At 39.8% G+C, this 20,398-nt stretch overlaps 1 protein-coding gene across 1 annotated transcript in view; it reads right to left on the minus strand.

Annotated features, from left to right (window-relative positions):
• Nucleotides 1-416: 416 nt before the first annotated feature.
• Nucleotides 417-20,398, minus strand: part of LPP (LIM domain containing preferred translocation partner in lipoma) — a 750,332-nt gene continuing 730,350 nt past the window's right edge. Inside the window, exons 11-12 of the mRNA XM_042233292.2 lie at nucleotides 19,831-19,951; nucleotides 417-17,231 (exon numbers count right to left, since the gene is read on the minus strand). Of these exons, the coding sequence (XP_042089226.1) occupies nucleotides 17,103-17,231; nucleotides 19,831-19,951 (250 nt within the window). The 3' untranslated portion in view covers nucleotides 417-17,102. The remainder of the gene's footprint in view (nucleotides 17,232-19,830; nucleotides 19,952-20,398) is intronic.

Here is a 20,398-nt window from a genome sequence, read left to right on the forward strand (position 1 = left end):
GAAAAGTATGCACAGAACAGATAGAATAAAAGTGTGAAAAGTCAGCCAGCCGTTAGTGATGTGAGTGGAGAACTCCCCATCCGCCCCACCACTACCCCCCTCCCCTACCACACGCACAGCTCAGGAACTGATTTGCTTGGATCCAACTTAAAAATGGGAAAGTTCTTTACTTGAAAGTTTAAGATAAAGTGGTCAACTAATTCTAGAACATATCTAACCTTAAGACGTTCTGTGCTAACAGTGGAAAAGAGTGGGTGCCTTCATATTCTTATTGGCATATTTCTTTTGAGAGACGTTCCCTTTCTCAGAAGACCATATGGAAAGCAAATGATGTAAAAAATGAATCACAGTAAAAGAGGTTAGGAGAAAAGAGACAGGGATTATCAAACTCAAAAAGAATTCCACACATAAGCAAGTAAACGTAATAACTTTATTGGATTTCTAAATATAATAACATAGTTGCAATTTTTTAACAGAAAAAAGGAATATGATTTTCATATTTATTCTTATAGAGCATTGGAAAAACAATTGATAGAAAAAAATCTGATAGAGGGTAAATAGAAACATGATTTAATAGAGGTGGTAATATATAAATACAAAAGAAAATAACCCAAATCACTTGCTTATAACAGATTTTATTCTCTTACTTTTATAAGGAACCACGAGGGCTATGTTGGATTTGTCAGTGATGGTTCATGATGTAGAGGAGAGATGTAATTTGCTAAGAATAAAAAAAGATAAATCTGCATTTTGGGAATACCATGGCTCTGTCAGTATCATATATGTGAAAAAGGCACATTCTTTACATGTTTTTTGTCACTTTCCCTAAGTCAGAGAATGCTATTCAGATTTGTAGCGATCATGGTGGGGCTATGATTGTAGTTAGTAGGAAGTTCTTGTTCTTTGACACATTTAGCATAGAGAAAACCTGGCTTAACCACTCTTTCCCATGATCTATCTTTTTGTAAATACCACTCAACATTTACATAAAACTCTCTCATAGTCATGATCAGATTGAAACCTGGAGCAAAACCATGCTGTATCTTTCCCAGTCTATCTTGTTTCCAAGGAGGAAAAACTCTGTGGTATTCCATTGCCCCTTTTGATATCATGGAGATTTCTGAACTCTTATCTAGCACATTTTTCTCTAAAAAAAATAGAAAATGACTAGTGTCAAAACTGAATAAAGTAAAAACCTAACAAGAACATGAACAGGAAGAGTAGACAGTTTTAGAGAAGAGTATCACTTTCTTCAAGGAGACAAGTCATCTCATAAAATGAAGACAGCTAAGGAAAGGTGGTCCACTCTCTAGTAATGATAAAACCATGATCCATTCTGCCCTCCTCCCTAGTTTAAGCAGTGGAGCCCCTTAGATGGAAAGCAGAATGGTGACTGATGTTGATGACATGGGAAGCATCTCCCATTGCTTGTCTCCCTTAACTTCCTGTTGGTGAAATCGGGTGGGATAGGAGACAACTTTGTGACCAAGAGGATGGCAAGAGCTTCCTTAGGGAGAGGCTCACTGGAGGCACCTTGCTTTTCCAAAGCAGAGACAGAATCAGGCAAACATGGAGCTAACTGACTTCTAAGGGAAGAGAGCGACTTGGCAAGTGTAATCTGCCAGCTGGTTGAGTCAGACGACACATTGAGAAAGATCTTTTTTGGAAGCACGTCCTCCCTTCAACCCTTTTCCTAAAATCATACATAGTCTACTTTGCCCCATTGGTCTGGACCCTCTCTTATTGCCACAGCTGGGTAAGAATCCAACTTTGCAGGCTGAGCTGCTGCTCCATTGACAATATCTACAGTCGTTATATCAGTGACAGAACCATGGAAACGAAAGCCAATAAATAACATGTGCTACTATTTTTAGGAGTCAAAGTAAAGATGCTCCAAGGATCTGGCAAGGGCATTTGGCCCCCTGAGCCTCCAACTGTCAGAGCCAAGACTTTTCTTTAGTTTTCACTGATGTGAGCCTGAGAGATAAAAGGAGAAGCAATGTGCTGACATTCTAAGCTCACCAATGCTTAGTTTATAAAACACACATATGACACATATCCTAATAGAGGCCCCGGCTCACTGATTCTCTTAAACAACCTTTTTTTCCTGACTAAATGGTCCAGTTCCATGAAGCATAATCTATTCCCTTGAAGCAGAGTACAGGAAACCTCAGCAATATGCCACCATCCAGTAGGATAAAAATATAAAGTGGCTGTATCAGCAAGGAATGCTCAGGAAATGTGCTTGCAGCCTGTTTCACGGTGCCACTCGGGAGGGGATATTGGAAATGAGTGACTTTCTTCCATTTGGCAAGGTTTCCTTATCTTAGCACCTACTCCTTTCAATGGTGTGTTTTTGAAGGCTGCACGGTATGACTCTGGGTACCGTGTGTACATACATATGTAGGAAGAACGTCTATGTTTCTCAGAATAGGCACTTTTTGAAGGCAGTAAATCTAAAAGTAAAGTTAATAGAGCCTATATTTAGTGCTCATCTTCTCACTTTGCTGATGTGTATGCTGAACAGAAGATCACAGATTTGAGTCAGTCTCGCAAAGAGGCCGGAGTCGGCAAATGGCTATATTCAGAGCTGGGGAAGTCTTGCCAACTCAACTGTAGCTGTTAAAAGGCAGACTTGGAGAAGGTGCAATCGTTTTTCTCAAAGGTGACAGCACAGAAGGAGAAAAGCCTGTGACAAAGCCATGAAATAAAAGCTGGTGTGTGCAGCTCAGAGAAAATTACTATCCTCCCGCTTTGCATCTTCATGTCATGTCTACTTCATGGCACAGATTTGCTACCAGAAAGTTCTTTCTTTTCCCTTCCCTTTTTGGGGGGTGCCTCTCATAACTGCACATGCTCCCAGTAGAGAAGGAGGCAGCCCCAAGTCTATGTAACGAATGATAAAGGTGAAGTTTAAAAGACAAAATAAAAAGCAAAGTAATTAATTGCATAGATAACACAGTAAAAGTTCAAAAAATCCTGCTGTGGAAGTTTTACATTTCACTTAAGGCACATTAAATCGCAAAATTCCATTTGTGTTAAATAATCAGACAATCAATGCCATCTCTAATTCTATTTGCTTTTTCATACATTTCTTGAAAATAAATGAGGACAAATTCAGAGTTTTGGGGTGGTGGTATTCTGACTGTTTAAAAAGAATTAATTCTTGGGTAATTTGCTCATCAGCTTTCCCAAGAGAATAAAAGGGTACCAAAAAGAAGAAAGTTATTTAAAAAGATTTTTCAATGACTTCATTATAAACTGCTCATCTTTCAACCCTTGGTTCAGACATTTCAGTTAAGTAAGAAGGCTGGCATGGTTTACCCCAGTTTCAAGTTCTATCTAGTGAGGCAGGTCCGAGGCACTTAACACTGTTTGGCAATTTCATCCTGATATGTTATTGTAATGGCATTAATCTAAAAACTAAGCAGAAGGCACAGAAGGTTAGTGAAATGCAAACACTGCCAAATATCAACTCACCTTTTACTGTGACAAAGTTAAAACATGAGGCCATTCCCATTGTTTGCATTTAAATGATAAAATCCCGTTTCCTCTCAAAGTCTGAATTTGAAGGAATGAAACATGTTGGCAGATACATCATAACCTGGCCATGCCATTCTACTTCTAGTTTATAATTACTAAGGGATCATCAACTGTCACGCAAAGAGAAAGCGAGATGAAAAGGAACTAGAGTTTTTCCCTTTATATTTGTCTCCTGAGAAAGAAGAAAAGGAAGGAATGTATCCAAGAAAAGCTAGCTCTCCCTCTTTTGCACTTTCGAAACTAGTTCAGAAATGGAGTGAAATGATTTGGTGAGGGAAGACATTTAGGCTTAATATTTACTCCCTCATGATGGAGGAAAAGGAGTTAAAAAAGCAACTCTTATTCTTACACAACGGTAGGAAGGAAAGCAGGCACTGGAGAACGTGGCAACACAATGTATCAATAATAATCACCCAAGAATTGTTCTTATCTGGACTCCCAGCAGAGAGATACAGAGAGACTCCAGCTGCAGAGATAAATACCTTAGTTTCCACCCCCACCTCAAATTGCTTTGGCATACTCTAAAAGATAAATGGATCCGTACAAAATTTAAATAGCTTTTTCTTTTCTTTTTTGGCAGTCACAAAATTGGGTCAGGTCTAGGAATTATTAGTTTCTTGGCCTGAAAAATCCAAGTGTTTTAAAATAAGATTTCCTTTTTGAAGCATCAGCTTTCTTGGAAGATGTGTGTGTGTGTATGAGATAGTGTGTGTGAGTGTGTGAACATGTGTGCATGCAGGTGCACGGGCGAGTGTTCTGAAGACAATACAATTGTATTTTTCCTAGTTATGAGGGGTAACTGTGTACAATGGAGGAAGAAAAAAATGCATTCACAATTTCCTTTACATTATGTAAAGATAAATCAGAGTTTATGGCTGTCTTTATTTTTTTTTTAAAGAGCTGCATTTTCATATTCAAAGCCTCACTATTCTTTTATTCCTTGTCTAAGACATCACAGGTTCCACCCAAGTGAGTCTCAGCTCGGGCATACCTACCTAGAAAATTCTGAAGAGTTCTCAAAGTGCTTCCTCTGCTAATCCACTCCTGTGTGTGTGTGTGTGTGTGTGGGGGGGGGGCAGTGGTGTGGGGGGGGGCGGTGGTGGGGGGCGGGGTACATCATTGATTTTACAATCATTTTCCACTCCATCAATCATAACATTAATCAAACTTCACTGGAAAATGAGGCTCCTTCCTGGTGTCTGAATGTCATCTCAGCCAAAGCCACTCAACTGCTGCCCCCTCTGGCACTGCCTGTATTTCCCAGGTGTGCAGATTGCAAAGGGGTGAGAAGCCACTTGTTATTTAACTTGGCCCTCATTAATCCCAGGGAATTTAGCAGAAGGATAATGAGACCAATTTGATGGATAGAAGCCTCCCGGGAAAGAAGATGCCTAGAAAGCATATTAGGTAAGCTCATTTTAAGGTTCCCTGCAGTAGATTTAACTCAGATGAAGAAAGAATATTTTTCAGTTAACAGATTTTAACTTCAAGTCAAACAACTACAATGAGAAATGAGAGGAACTGAAAACCCAAGAGGGCACATCAAAAGGCACTGCTTCCAGACGGATGCTGCTCAAGAGGAGGCATACCTTGTTGTTGAACTGCCACATTTCATGTTCTAGAACATACAGGCTGGCTTCCAAGTAAGCATTCTGGAAACAACAGTACCAAACTCCCCATGATAAGCCCACAGGAAACACAAAATGACAACAGGAATGGAAGCCCAGGCTCTCAAACAGCAAAAGGCAAGTGCAGAATCACGATCCATCCCATAGCGTTTTTTCATGGACATTCCAAGGTCAAGGTCGCTTGGTTGGCTCGGAAATGCCTGATGCTGTGACATACACTTGGTGGGGCCCTGATAAATGGGAGCTGAGAGAGAGGACCACATGCATTGTTTACCTGCAGGAGTTCCTGCTTCTGTGGGGCATAAATCGTAGCCCACATAAGAGAAAAATGTCTTAAGGATCAAGTTACTTCTGTGTGTCGCCACTGAATTCTAAATGTGTGGCCTCCGTTGATATTCGGAACCTCACAGTTCCAGAGAGTTTTTCAGTTAATGTAAAGTAAACCAGAGTCTCTGGGGAAATTTGCTGCAGTGTACTTCAGTGCCAGTGTTTGCTCTTCGCGGTGCCCTTCCTCACTGGCTCCGTCACACTGCCAATCAGACTGCCTAGCAGTTTCCCACAAGAAAGAAAATGCATGCACGCTGTGAATGGTCTCAAACCCCACAACACCCATATGCCTCTGCCACCTGATAGCTGGGTGATCTATGTGAATTTCTTGGATGCCTTCAAACGGGGGCCCCAGGGGTCTGTAAGAAGCATCCAGCATGCTCTGAGGTATTTGGTGCCCCAGCCACTAGAGACAACACTGGACTTGCCAGACCTGGGTACGTCCCCAGGTCTGCCACTTACCAGCTCTTATTGCTTTTGGCAAGTCACTTAACGATTCTGAGACTTGGCTTTCTCTTTCAGGATAGGGCTATCAATAACCTTCCTCCCAGAGCTGTTTCATGTGCGAAAGCAGTTTGTAAACTATCTTAGGAATTATTATTTTAGAGCTTGGAAAGCCCCCTGCCCAGGAGACTGATGACAGGTTCTGCCAGTAGGGCTCTTGGATTCAAGGCTGGGGTGGAAGAAGCTGCAAGCCTTATCCTCCCAGAGACCACTAATACATGGCGAGTGCCTGGTATAGTGTTCTTCTGGCTGTCTTTCTACTTCCCATCTATCTTCGGTTACAAATGCCTTTGGAACAAGCATACTGTATGGATTTAGCCAGCATCTTCTAAATAAATTTTTAAGTTTTGAATTTAGGATTCTGAGACATGTGGCAAAAACTGTATTTAACGCCATGTTTCAACTGTACTGAACTTGTGTATAAATTTTGATATAAAACTGCGACATAATGTAACCTACTTCCTTTCACACAGAACAACTGGCTAGAGGTAATGCTTTTCAACAGAACCAGCATCTTCTGCTTTTGACATTTTCCTTGTTAGAAGTGGAAATCACACGCTGACATTTCCCAGCATTTTAAGGTCATTATCAACAGCCTGGATAACGGGAGAGTGTTTCATGGATTAGTTAGTGGGGGAAGGCATGAAGCTGTGTAACAACTGTCAGGATAGTTTGTCTTCTGAATAAGTAATAAGAACTGCAACCCAAAATTCATACTCTTAAACCTGACCCTCAGAAAAACCTTCAGACTATTTTTAAGGATATTTAAAACTTTTTAAATAATCTTCAGCTAAAAAACAAAACAAAACAAAAAAAAGACTCCTAAAAAAAACACAGTTTAGTTTTTAAAAAAATGTGTTGCCAAAAGCAAAATAGGTTAGGAAGGAAAACAAGAAGAAAGCAATGTTTTATTATGTACTGAGATTAATTTTGTGTGGCACCAAGGAGCACCTAAGCCCCAAAGTCTGGTTCTGGGAGCTTGGAACAAAGTATAATGGAGGGAATGGAAGAGCTTAAGAAATAAGAGCTCCCTGATGCAGGTGATGCTCAAGCAGAGCCTGGATTTTCACTTATCAGTACATACATGAGGGAATTTTAACACCAAGTGGAACAGATAAATGTGGAGTCCTTTACAATCATGGACCTACCTACAAGCAACAGGAAAATAAGGTGCCCTGCTTGTCATACTGTAGAGGCTCAAAAGATAGGGGTGCTTAGTGCAAAAGTAGATTACTACTATTAGTGTAGCTATTACTCTAGTAGCTAAGAACCAATGAAAATGTGCATTTTGTACATTACCAAAAAAGATTCCTCATACTGTCTGTGCTGGATTATATTTTGACAACTTTTCCTATCTTAAAATCACACAGAGATGAAAAAGCAAACTGAATCGATTCTTGCTCTATGTCTTTCACTTCTCACTGACCCTGAATATCTGGAAACCTTTTCTTCTGTGAAGGACATTCTAGAATGTGTTATACTTAAAGGAGAGGATCTTCTCTGAACATAACCTATGCTTTCCTTTTGTTTCTGATGCTTTACACACTCTTCTCTAAACTTCTAAATCAAGCCAATGAATCAAGATTTCTTAAGTTCACTCTTCCATGAAGATTTAACTGATGTCACTGGGAGAATTACTTTTCCTGAAGCTTCCTATGGAGTGCAGACTGAACCTATCTGATTATATTGCAGTTGACTTCAATCAAAGTTACCTAGGGGCTGATTCTCTTAAAGCGATTATTAAATGGAGGGTATGAGCAAGAGATGAATTTGTTAGGAAGACAAAAGCATAGAGAAAACATGGACTCTTCAGGATAGTTCTTAAATGATTGAGTGGCAAAGCTGCTCACTTCATCAAGAGTGTAACAACTCTAGGTACTAACATTTGAGCCCAGAAAAATGTGAGCAAATCCCAAAAACCAAACTAGCCAGAAATATTTATGTGGAACCTATAAAGAGTCCAGAACTTTTTTTGCATATTCAGTATAGGAACATGGACAAGAAATGTTTCATTCTTGAGAAGACAAGGACAAAGTGAAGGGTTGAACATGGCCAAGAAGTGGGAAGCTAATGGATGACATATGTAAATAGTGGCTCACTCCCTATGTAATTCTGAAAGAGATGGGAATCCGAGACCACTTGACCTGCCTCTTGAGAAACCTGTATGCAGGTTAGGAGGCAACAGTTAGAACTGGACATGGAACAACAGACTGGTTCCAAATAGGAAAAGGGAGTACGTCAAGGCTGTATATTGTCATCCTGTTTATTTAACTTCTATGCAGAGTACATCATGAGAAACTCTGGGCTGGAGGAAGCACAAGCTGGAATCAAGATTGCCGGGAGAAATATCAATCACCTCAGATATGCAGATGACACCACCCTTATGGCAGAAAGGGAAGAGGAACTAAAAGCCTCTTGATGAAAGTGAAAGAGGAGAGCGAAAAAGTTGGCTTAAAGCTCAACATTCAGAAAACGAAGATCATGGCATCCGGTCCCATCACTTCATGGCAAATAGATGGGGAAACAGTGGAAACAGTGGCTGACTTTATTTTTCTGGGCTCCAAGATTGCTGCAGATGGTGATTGCAGCCATGAAATTAAAAGATGCTTACTCCTTGGAAGGAAAGTTATGACCAACTTAGACAGCATATTGAAAAGCAGAGACATTACTTTGTCAACAAAGGTCTGTCTAGTCAAGGCTATGGTTTTTCTACTGGTCATGTATGGATGTGAGAGTTGGACTATAAAGAAAGCTGAGTGCCAAAGAATTGATGCTTTTGAACTGTGGTGTTGGAGAAGACTCTTGAGAGTCCCTTGGACTGCAAGGAGATCCAACCAGTCCATCCTAAAGGAGGTCAGTCCTGGGTGTTCATTGGAAGGACTGATGTTGAAGCTGAAACTCCAAGACTTTGGCTACCTGATGCGAAGAGCTGACTCATTTGAAAAGACCCTGATGCTGGGGAAGGTTGAGGGCAGGAGGAGAAGGGGACGACAGAGGATGAGAGGGTTGGATGGCATCACCGACTCAATGGACATGGGTTTGGGTGGATTCTGGGAGTTGGTGATGGACAGGGAGGCCTGGCATGATACGATTCATGGGGTCCAAAGAGTCGGACATGACTGAGCAACTGAACTGAACTGAACCCTATGTTGACTTTGGTAACATCAAAAACAGTGAAGTACACAGAGTAAGAGGACTGTTTTACACACAAGGGAGATCTAACCTCATCCAGTTTTCACTCTGCTGGGTCTGAGTCCTTGGGGGAAATGTCCACATTGAATATCAGTTTCCTTTCACTGATTCCAATTCCATTTACTTTCAACCCTGAAGAGGGTGTTTTTACCTAGCCTGACCCAAACAGCTGGCTACATTTCACTTAGTAGACTGAAATAAAATTATAAAATATTGTTGGGTCTAACTGTTCAAAGGAGAAGCAAACGGATGATTGAACTTGATACTATGCATATAAACGAGGAAAAGTTGAAAGAGTGATATCTGACCTAGAGACAAAATATAGACCTTAGACTTCCTGTGCATAACTCCAGAGCCCAAATTTTGTTTAACATGAGGAAGAACTTTGGTAGAAAAAAGCTACCCCAACAGTAGAAGGACTGCCATGAATAGTAGTATAAACTAGTGAGCCCTGGAACGGTGTGGAGTGGTGACTTGTTGGGAAAGTAATAGGAGATTCAGATCCTTAAAAGACCCATGAGCCTATGTTTGTTTAGGAACAGTGCTGAGGCTTAGGGTTGGCTATAGCCCTCTACTCTGGTGTAGAAGAGGAGATGACATAGTGAAATCTGTGTCCATCTTGGTAGCTCATTCTACTCTTGGGGCTGAAAACTCAATTTAGAAGCTACAGTTTTGTGTAGCACTACAGTTTTGTGTAGCTGTGTGTGTCATTTAATAAGACTTCTGTTTGGGTCTATTAGGTCAATGTCTAGCAAAGGTAGGTGAACGATGTTTCCACTTGCCCCTAAGTGAATGAGTTTATTGAAAAAAGTAGCAAGCACACAGTGGGTAAGGATTAATGCAACCATCTTAAAGTATTACAAAAGACTCAGTTACGGGTTTCCCTCTTCTTTCTAGTATATCTAACTTTTGCTTATGGAATGTTACAAACTTGTGTTTATAATATGGGTTAGAATGAGAGATATTTATTAGGGTAGTTAGAAACTGTTGTAAACTATGCAACAATAAGAAATAAAGAAAAAAGATTTTAGCAATTTCGCTTTTGTAAATTCATGGCAGAAAAGTCAATGAGTTTAATAAGTTGTGTATCTTCCACACAACTTGCCACAAAATAAGCCACATGTATGTTGGATAACAAAAATAGTGTCTACAACTTTTTTGCACAGGGGCCAGGAAAGTAAAATAGAGAAAGGAGTAAGGGTCCTTCCTTTCTATATTGATAGGAAAATACGCCATTTTATATTTATTTTTCTTTGAACTTAGTAATCTAACGTTAGTTTTCTGTGCTTGCAACTAAAAAGGAGAAAAGGTACAAAGCAATTCCAGTATAGCTGTTTAGGCAGGGCATTATAGAAAGCGCATGACTGGATTTGAACAAGAGACCCACAGATCAAGGCAACTCCTGTTTACTATGCTCACCAGGTACCTACATTGGAAAGGATGAGATACTCAGTGTGTGAAAACAGAAACCTCTGACCTTCAGAGATGCTTAGGGTGTAGTGCAGCTCGCTTAAGACTATGCAGGAATAGGCATCGCCATCTGTCACAGGAGAGTGAGCTATGGCCGTTTTGCAAAGGGATGAAGAGACGTATGTTACAGAGTCCTGAGTGGTTATGGCCATGCCACAGGGCTGAGAAACAGGTCTCCTTTTAATTCTCTTCTGACAAGGGGAAAATACAGTGTTAGCCATAGTGACTTTTAAACACCTCATAAACTTAGAAATATATTTTATTTGTTTAAAAAGCTACAATTGCCAATCCTTAAAACCTCTGTGAAAATTCTAAGTTACACTCTATAAGAATCCTCATGTCAGTGTTTTAATTGTGACCTTCCCCTTCTCTCAAATTCTTCCTTCCCTCCGCATTCCTCTCTTCCCGGAGACAGTTTAAAAAACAAAACAAACAAGCAGAAAAACCTTCTGTCTATTTATCAAGACAATATATTCACTGTGACTATTATTATTAAAACTGGGTAAGTTCATTTGTGTATTGAGTTATGTATATATTAGATATGCTTTTGGGCTTCCCTCGTGGCTCTGAGGTTAAAGCGTCTGCCTCCAATGCGGGAGACCGGGGTTCGATCCCTGGGTCGGGAAGATCCCCTGGAGAAGGAAATGGCAATCCACTCCAGTACTCTTGCCTGGAGAATCCCATGGATGGAGAAGCCTAGTAGGTTACAGTCCACGGGGTCGCAAAGAGTCGGACACGACTGAGCGATATGTGACCCTCCCAAAAAGGAAAATCAAGGTCAACTTGCAGACAACGTTAAGGACAGAAATCAAAAATGGAAATCCATTCCTAGAATTATAAGCTTTTTCCAAACAAATTTATAGAAAACAGACACAGAGGGCATGTTTTTGATCAGTATTAGCGAGAGTTCAAAAGAATCTCAGACTCAAATTTTAAGAAACTGCATTACTGAGAAATCCAAATTGTTCTTTTCAGGTTAATTTTTATAAACAGACTACAGGTCTGTAACATGTGCTTCAGGAAAAACTGTTGCTGATCTAGTCCCTGTAAAATACTGTGCCTCAAGTGTTAGGGTTTAATATGATTGTCATGGGAAAAAATGCTGATATGTGTAAAAATTCCAGAAGGATAATAAGGAAAATCCTCAAGTTTCATTGATCTAAAATAACATGCCATCACTTAAGAACACGATTGTCTTGTTGGTCAAAATGCTTTGGATTGAAAAAAAAAAAACAAAAACCTTAAGCTAGTCTTAGAAAGATCACTTTGCCTATAAGCTGAGAAAAGTAGGCCAGTCATAAATGAATTTGCCAAGAACTCTGTGATCTGAATCCCTGATGAAAACTCATTAAAATAAAACCGAAAGACTCTATTATCTCACCTCACTTTATGAATAAACAGAGTCTGGAAAAATATGCCTTTCTAAAGAAAGGATTTATGGATGCTGCATATATTTTGTGGTACAATTCTTCTCCTAATATGATCATAATTCCATAAGGATTGTAATGTACTGATTTAATTTATTTATGAAAAGTCCAATCAGGATAACATTAATGAGTAGAAATGTTAAGGAATAAGAAGGAGACAAGGAGGGAGGGGGAGAGCAGGAGGGAGAGGGAACTCTCACCAGGCCACACAGCTTTAATCAGATCACTTTTTAAAGGCTGGAACAATAAGTGAACTAAACAACAGCCAGGCTTCCCAGGTGGCACAGTGGTAAGGAATCCACCTGCCAGTGTAGGAGAGACATGAGAGATACCAGTTCGATCCCTGGGTCAGAAAGGAAGAGGAGGAAATGGCAACTCACTTTAGTATTCTTGCCTGGAAAATTCCACAGACAGAGGAGCCTAGAAGACTACAGTCCATGGGGACATGAAGAGTTGGGCACGACTGAGCAACTGAACACAGCACGCAACAAATAACAGCCTCGTGGGAAAAGTTACCTGTCAAGGAAATGACTTGACCTGATATATTCACGATTGCACCATAATAATGACTCAGAACCAAGATCCTCAACTGGTTCTGTATACTATTAAATTTTAAAAAAAAACACAAAAAACAGCAAACCAAAAGACTGTGGCAATTAAAGCAGTATGCTGAATAGATATTAAAGGCTCAAGTGGAAGCATGTCTTCATTAGCTGACTAAAACTAGAGTAAGACCATTAAATACGACCACTTACTCACTAACAACACCTAAGACATCACCTGTGGCATAAGAATGCTTAAAAATGTTTTCCTAATTTAGGAATCCATAAGGTACTTCCCAAGAGATGGGCGAGAACAGAAATACTGCTAGGATGCATTAAGATGAAGAGTTCAGACATCTCTGGATTTTGACTTTTCAATGAGTACATCTTTAAGATTTGGGAGGGTTATTTATGTGAAGACTCTTCAGAGGAGCATTCATAGTAGTGTAACGTTTTCTTTAAAAATAAGGCACAAATGCATGTTGCTCTCTGATTGTCTCCCGTGAAAGTGCACCAAAAGAGCGATCTTAGGAAATGAACTTGAGGCACATTTTGCAGAGGTATATCTTTTCCAGCCTCCTGGTTTCCTACAGATGGCTAAAGCAGGGTATGGAACATGCTGTCATATTTCATTCATAACACACATGTACTGAAGCTCTAGGCAACAGATGGACAATCGCTTGTTTAAACTACAAATGTGAAATACTAAGGTAGCATAGCAATATTTCTAGAAATGTATATGGAAAAAAAGCCTTTCCAAGCCAAGAGAAATGGTGAGAGGCTGTGAGGTTACATCAGTGTTTCCCTGATCTTCCTAGCAGCTGCCATAGTTTCCCCAACACCCTTCAAAACTTGATAATGGAGGGATCAAGGGGCAGCCCCAATGCAGATTTGACAAGAGAAGCCTAAACCATATCAAATAGAAATAACACTGTTATTCCTGGCTGGTTCACATTAATAGGATTTTTATTAACTAGGAAAACTGTTGGGAGTTGTGTTTTCAGAGTCCTGTCTATATTCCATAAACCCTCTACGACAGCCCCATGGTAAAATGCTCTCTTCCTTTCCCAGAACCCAAATACAAAATACTTGTTTAAATGCAATTAGAATTTTATATACTTGAAACATCATTGCAAACATCTCTGCGGAATCTTAGATAGTGAGGAAACAGTTATAGTGTTGATATCTCCACTGTATTCATCAGCATACACACAATGAAGTCATTTTGATCAGAGAAGTTGCTCTGGTAAAAAACAATTTTTTAATGAAAGGAAAAAGAACCCACATCATTGAGCTGCAGAGATGTCCAGGATCTCAAAGCTTTGATGCATTTTGCTGGAACACATGACTTATTTTGAGTTTTAAAGGCCAATCTGTTCACAGATGAGACTCCATACTAAGTCAGTATGAGCTGGGGATCCAGGTGGTGGAGAAACCTAACCATGAAACACTCTGCAGAGCCCAGGACACAGTGGGTTTTTCCTCCTTTTCCACGTCTCTCATGTTACGTGGAATTACCAAATATTTCTGTTTATGACAATTTTTTTTTAACCAGTATATTTTTTAGTATATTTTTACAAACTTTCTCTTATAGACTCTATGATTTTTTTCTATTATCTATGTCTTTAAATGATAACAATCAAGACAATATATCATAAGACAGTAGAATTATAATCCTTAAGGCACTGGATCTTTATATCTGTTATAGGCATCATTTCATGTAGCTAAAACAGTAAAGAGTGATTTGGCATTGCTGATACCAAATGATTAATAGAAGACAAGAAAGCAATATAAATCATATAATTAAGAAATCCTGAAATAAAATATTTTAGGATCCTTTCCTTATTATACCTTGTGAAAGAAAAAAAATCTAAATCTAAATATTCTGTGTATGTAGGTGCGCACATTCATTATTATAAAAGTATGATAAGTCTATATTAAAAAGAGATTTACTTTAAAAATCTTTGGTAAAGATACTCTGAGGTTACGTGATAAAAACGCACTATAAAGATTGTAAGCAAGCACTATTCTGGCAGTGTCACAGTGAGGGGCCTGTAACAGCCTTTTCTTATAACTCTCTTTTTTCTTGGCATGTAAACATTCAGTTACATAAGAACTTAAATGTAACCAACAAGTAGAATGTTACTGCATTTTTAATAGTATAAATATTTCATAAATCCTCCCTCTTTTGGCAAAATTCATAAGACTGCATTTTAAGAGATAAACTCCACCCCTCAATAAATTGGGCTTTTTCCTTTTGACCAAAAGATATTTTTTTCCCAAGTATTTCATAAAAAACAAATTGCTGAAGCAATTTAAGCTGATTATAGATAGTATCACCCCAATTGTCTAATGGTCAGTACTCTTTGAGGTCATCAGCATGCTCTCTCCTTTCATTTGGAAGACAGAAATTCAGTGATACAGTTGCCATTGTATCCTGAAATCCACATGCTGCCCAAAGTGGACCTCTTTTATTTCACATTGTGAGAAACGTGAGGTCAAGGACAAGGGATACAAGGTAAGGAAAGCACAATGGTCAAAGGACCTTTGAAAAGCTCTAACTGTGGTCGTGCTAAAACAAACTGTTTGGTAACCAAAGCAAATGAGCCACAGATTGACTTAGAAGAGCCATAGGCTTAAGGGTATCTTATTGGAAAAAAAAAAAAAAAAAAAAAGAACCACCTTTATGATTATTCCTACTAAAGTAAAATAAATGTAATTGGGATGCTTGAGGTCTGGATTGCAATGCAAAACATTCACAAATAATTTTTCATTTCTGAGTATTAAAATTAAAAACAAAAGTCAGACTAGAAAAGTTTATCACTTTCTAATCATGAAAAAGATCTTTGTGGAATCAAGGAAGGGTATACAGGGGAATGTAGCTATATTTGTTATATTTGATTTCTTAAACTGGATATCACAGAGATCCATTATATTATTATCTATATTTTTGTTATATTTAAAATACTTTGTAATTTAAAAGTATATACTTGCAGAAAGTTTTTAAAAAGGTTGACCTAATCTTAAAAAAAGATTTGAACAAATCTTAATCCAAAATACTTAGTTTATAAGATGGCAACCTACTACTAAGAGAAGGGTCCTTCCCTAAAGGAAACATGTCAGAACATTAAAAAAAAAAATGTATGTGGTTCTGCAGTTAGCAGGCAAGCATTTCACTGCCCCAAAAGAATCTGACTAAAGATTCCAGACTCTGCATATTTTTAGTTCAAAAAGGCAATTTCTTTTCAGTGATTGTCTATGAAAGTGTGGTGTAAATGTCACATCAGTGATATGAAAATGTCTCCTGCAATATGTATTTTGAGTTGCAGAAGAATTATAAGAATGATGAAACTGTGGTTTCACAACCTTTTCAAGTTTCCCGTCTTTTTAAGTCAAACTAAACAAAACCAAGACAATTTTATGTGCCCTGATTTGTAATTGTCAGGTAAAATGGACCTGGGCCTGGAAAAAAAAAAAATCGAACAGTTCTCTACAGAGATCTTCCTCTAGTGGAACACAGCTACACCATTCTGCTAGTTGTGTTTATATGTCCTCCCTCCCCAAACAAACAAAATGTTGCAATGTATCTGATATGAAAAGTGGAACAGTACTGGAAGTTATATTCTAGAGAAAACCAAGTTTGTCCATATTATTATATCCAAGTAGCATGGAAAAAGAAAATTCTAATATTTGAGGCATAATAATGCCTTTTCAAATATAACCCAAAAATGCTTTATCCAGCATACCCCATCTGTAATTTCTACAGAAAAAATACTGAAGTTTGGTTCTCTCTCACCAATATCTATTTTCAAATGAGCCCTGTCACTGGTCATTATAGATTTGGAATTGGGATGGCTGCAAATTCAGCTTCTTTTAATCTATGTAATTTACAGTTTAAATTCTTTATAACCTGACATAAAATTGTGCATTTTTTCCCCAAGAGACATGCTTAGTTTAGAGCAATAAAAGACAATTTTTTTCAATACACAGAAAATGAATGACTATCTTTTATGATTGCTGCCAGTGTGGAAGTGATAGGATGGAGCCTTCAAGCCGAAAAGCACCTGGGAGTTGGCAGACTTCCCCAGGAAAAACTGTGTGACAGCAAATACCACACTAAAAAAAGCCATTCAACCAGATGAAAAGTGAGACAAACATAGGGATTAAAAGTTAAAGGAATGCAGAAGTGAATGGGATGGAGCATAATCCGTGCAAAAATGTGCAAGTCCTTGGGAACAAAGGCCTATCAAGGTTCTACATGATTAACTGTGAAATGTGTATTGTAAGAACTTGAAAAAAAAATCTCATATTCTAGGTGTTTCTAAAGAAAGGTTAATAGTGGATGAAGTAGAGACCATCCCATAGCTTGAATGCCTTTCCTCTCTTTTTCCTATTTCTCTTCTCATATTTTTTTCTTGTGTTTCATCCTTCTCGGAGCCACCAACTAACCGCTAAACAGGCGACTGGATTTAAAGGTCAGTGCTGGCCTTGGCGGTCAACACCCTGATGCGGGCAGAGTTGCAGGTCTTGCAGAGGATGTGTCCATCTAGCGGGTAGCAGCCTTGGTTATCTCCTTCAGACAGGAGACCACCACAATCCTGGAAGAAGGAAGGCAGAGGGAAAGGATGTCAGTGAAAATGGAAACAAACTCCTCTTTTCATTCAGAGCTTCCATAAAGAGGCCAATTACTATCTCTTCTCTCCCCCAGGACATCATATGATATGTCTTGCATTAAGCTGAAGCAGAGGCTGGGGACATAAATAAGAACAGGGTAAAATGACCTTCCTGAAGTCACTCAATAGGAAATACAGGTACAGAAGGAGAAGAACCTGAGAGTTTAGGCTCCCAAGAAGTTTGTTCCCTTAACCCAAACAATAAGAACAGGAGAGAATAAATCTTTATCATTTATTATTAATTTAAAGATTTTTCAAAAGTAATATACAAGGGCAAGGACAGAATCTTGTGATAATTCCAGGTCAGAAGCTAAGCTGCCGAGCGACTCCTGCTAAGCAGTGGGCCATCAACAGGCTCTGCGTCCTTACTCCAACTTTAGAAAGAAAATAAAATCCTAAGGTTTGGGGTGGGTGTGTGGAGCGGGGAATGATCCATGGTACTTTCTAAAGGGCGCAGCACAGTGTAGAGGAATGAGTGCCGGGTGGGGGGCAGGCCCTTGGGTACCACCATTAGTTCTGCCCCTGCCTCTGTCACTGCAGGCAAGCCTGCAGCCACTCTAAAAATGATTCCCACAATTTCTACCTCACTGAGATGTTAGGAGGATCAAAGAGGAAAATGGATATGACTACACTTTGAAAAAAACGCCAAGAGCTACATAACCATAGAGAATTATACTACTGTTAATAGTACCTGAGCATCCATTTTGAAAAGTGTTATATGACAGTTAAACGCTGACCTTCACCTTTACAGGAAACAGAAATTTCTTCGGAAAAGAAAAATATAGTATTTCATCTTGAGGTGTGTGCCCTTGCTAACTGCAGTAGAAACTCTTTTAGAAGGTCGCAACTGCTGTGTGCCTCACCTCTGCTGTCTTCTATGACAGCAAGGGCGGGGGGCGAGGCAGTCACTGAGGTTCATATCTGAATTTGACAAATAATGAAATGTAAGTTCAAAAAGGGTGTCAGCAGGAGCAGCAGCAGCAGCAGCGATGGCACCTATAGTTATTCTTCCCAAGAAGGCCAGCTTTATGGATGAACAAGCAGATATTCTGGAGATCTAGAGACATTCGGGGAGACTGAGTGATGGAATTAAGCAGAATCTTTTGATCATAATAAACAGAAAGAAATTACATAAATGACATGGTTTTGAGCCTTTAATGACCTAACATTAACCATTACCTGGGCACCCTAAAGACCCCAGAGTCGACTGCAGTGTTGAAACTCAACTATTAGCACCTTGAAACTTAGAACCAAAAGAGCCAATACTGGGGCATCCAGAACAAGCCCGTTTTACAGGTGGGGAAGTGAGCTGTGGAGAGGGAAGTGAGTTGTCCAGGGTGATGGAGGTCTGCTACCTTTTAATTCAGTGTTCCTCCCATTCTACAGTCTTGATTCTAAGACAAAGGTACAGTACAAATTTATTTTGTATTGCTATCATTTCCTTTGGGAAGAGAAAAGGTACATCTCACACCATTCTTAGAACAAACAACAAAACCATGAAAAGTCAAAGCCTGTTGGCACATAGAGCAAGTGTGTCTAGAAATACTGGGAAGCCTGCCTCCATTGAACCTCAGTTTCTCCAACTGTAAAATAAACTCTAGGTTTTCCACACTTACAATTCAGGTCAATTCTAAGGCTAGACATTTTTATTGCTCTTTAGTCATAACACCTAGTGTAAAAGCTGGAAGTTTTTTTATTCTCTTTGGACTTCCCTGGTGGCTTAGATGGTAAAGTGTCTGTCTACAATGCGGGAGACCTGGGTTTGATTCCTGGGTTGGGAAGATCCCCTGGAGAAGGAAATGGCAATCCACTCCAGTACTATTGCTTGGAAAATCCCATGGACAAAGGAGCCTGGTAGGCTACAGACCATGGGGTCGCAAAGAGTTGGACATGACTGAGCGACTTCACTCACTCACTCACTTGCTCACATTAAGGCCAGAGAGAGGCATGCAACTGGGGCTGTAGGACTGAACAAAGCACACTGCATGAACGAGGCTGTCAGCTACAGCTCAGGTGGTAGATGGAACTGCTGCAGTCCTAGAGACTAGGGGCAGCTCGGCCAGCCCTACTGGCCCATGTCTTGGGAAAATCTCATGGGACTAGACGAGCCAATGTCAAGAGGAGGTGGTAATAGATAGTTCATATTATCTCTTGCAGATAGAAGGGGGAGCTGCTAACTGCTGCACTTAGAAGGTCTGGTAGAAAGCAGGAAAGCTTCTTCAAAAGAGAGGCCCTGGGCAAGTCATAGGACTAGGATAAAATGCTTTGAAGTCGTTTTCTGAATGTGGTGTCCTTTTGATACCCAGATTAGAGGAGAAAGACTTGCTGCCTTTGCTATATACATGATGAGATGGCCCTCGGGCAAGTAATCTCTCATCACTTCCAACTGGGGTCACAGGTCTCTTGTAAAACCCCAAGTCAAATAAACACAGGCACTAAGGGCTCTCCCAGATTTTATAATTGTGATATTTATAAAAATCTGGCTCTGATGGGCCTGGCAGGGGGTGGGGCGCTGACCACAGACCTCACACCGGTAGCAGTGAACATGGAAATCACGATCCAGAGCCACAATCCGGACAGTCTCCTCCTGGCCAGGGGCAGGCATGATAGGCTCCTTGCACACAGAACAGCGGGGAGCAAATTTCCTGGAAGAAGAGAGATAGTTCTGGTTAGATATTGAACTTAAACACTGACAAAGAGGTGAAAACAAGAGAGAAGAATAGGCGCAAACCAAGAGCCAGGACATCTGGTCTACCACCTCGTGTGACCTTGAGCAAGTCACCTTCCTTCCTTGGGTCTCCTTCCTTAGCTAAAATAGGGAGTTTATATTCAATGACTGTTGAGGTTCTTCTAGATCATACATATTATGATCTTGGGGAAGTGGGAGATGAGTGTGTGAATTGCATCTGCATGCCACACACTGAGTGGCCCAGTGCAATTCACATGGGCCAGTGTGTGGCAGGGCATTCACCTGTGGAAAGACTGCAAATACAAATCCTGGGCCGGATCAATCAGAGGGAAAAATGAAGGTCTTGGCAGCCCCTACGTGCTCCTGACTTTTGCTTCTAGACTTTGTATGTGCTTACCGGGTT

Source organism: Ovis aries, chromosome 1 (assembly GCF_016772045.2).
Source record: "Ovis aries strain OAR_USU_Benz2616 breed Rambouillet chromosome 1, ARS-UI_Ramb_v3.0, whole genome shotgun sequence".
In the NCBI taxonomy this organism is placed as follows: domain Eukaryota; kingdom Metazoa; phylum Chordata; class Mammalia; order Artiodactyla; family Bovidae; genus Ovis; species Ovis aries.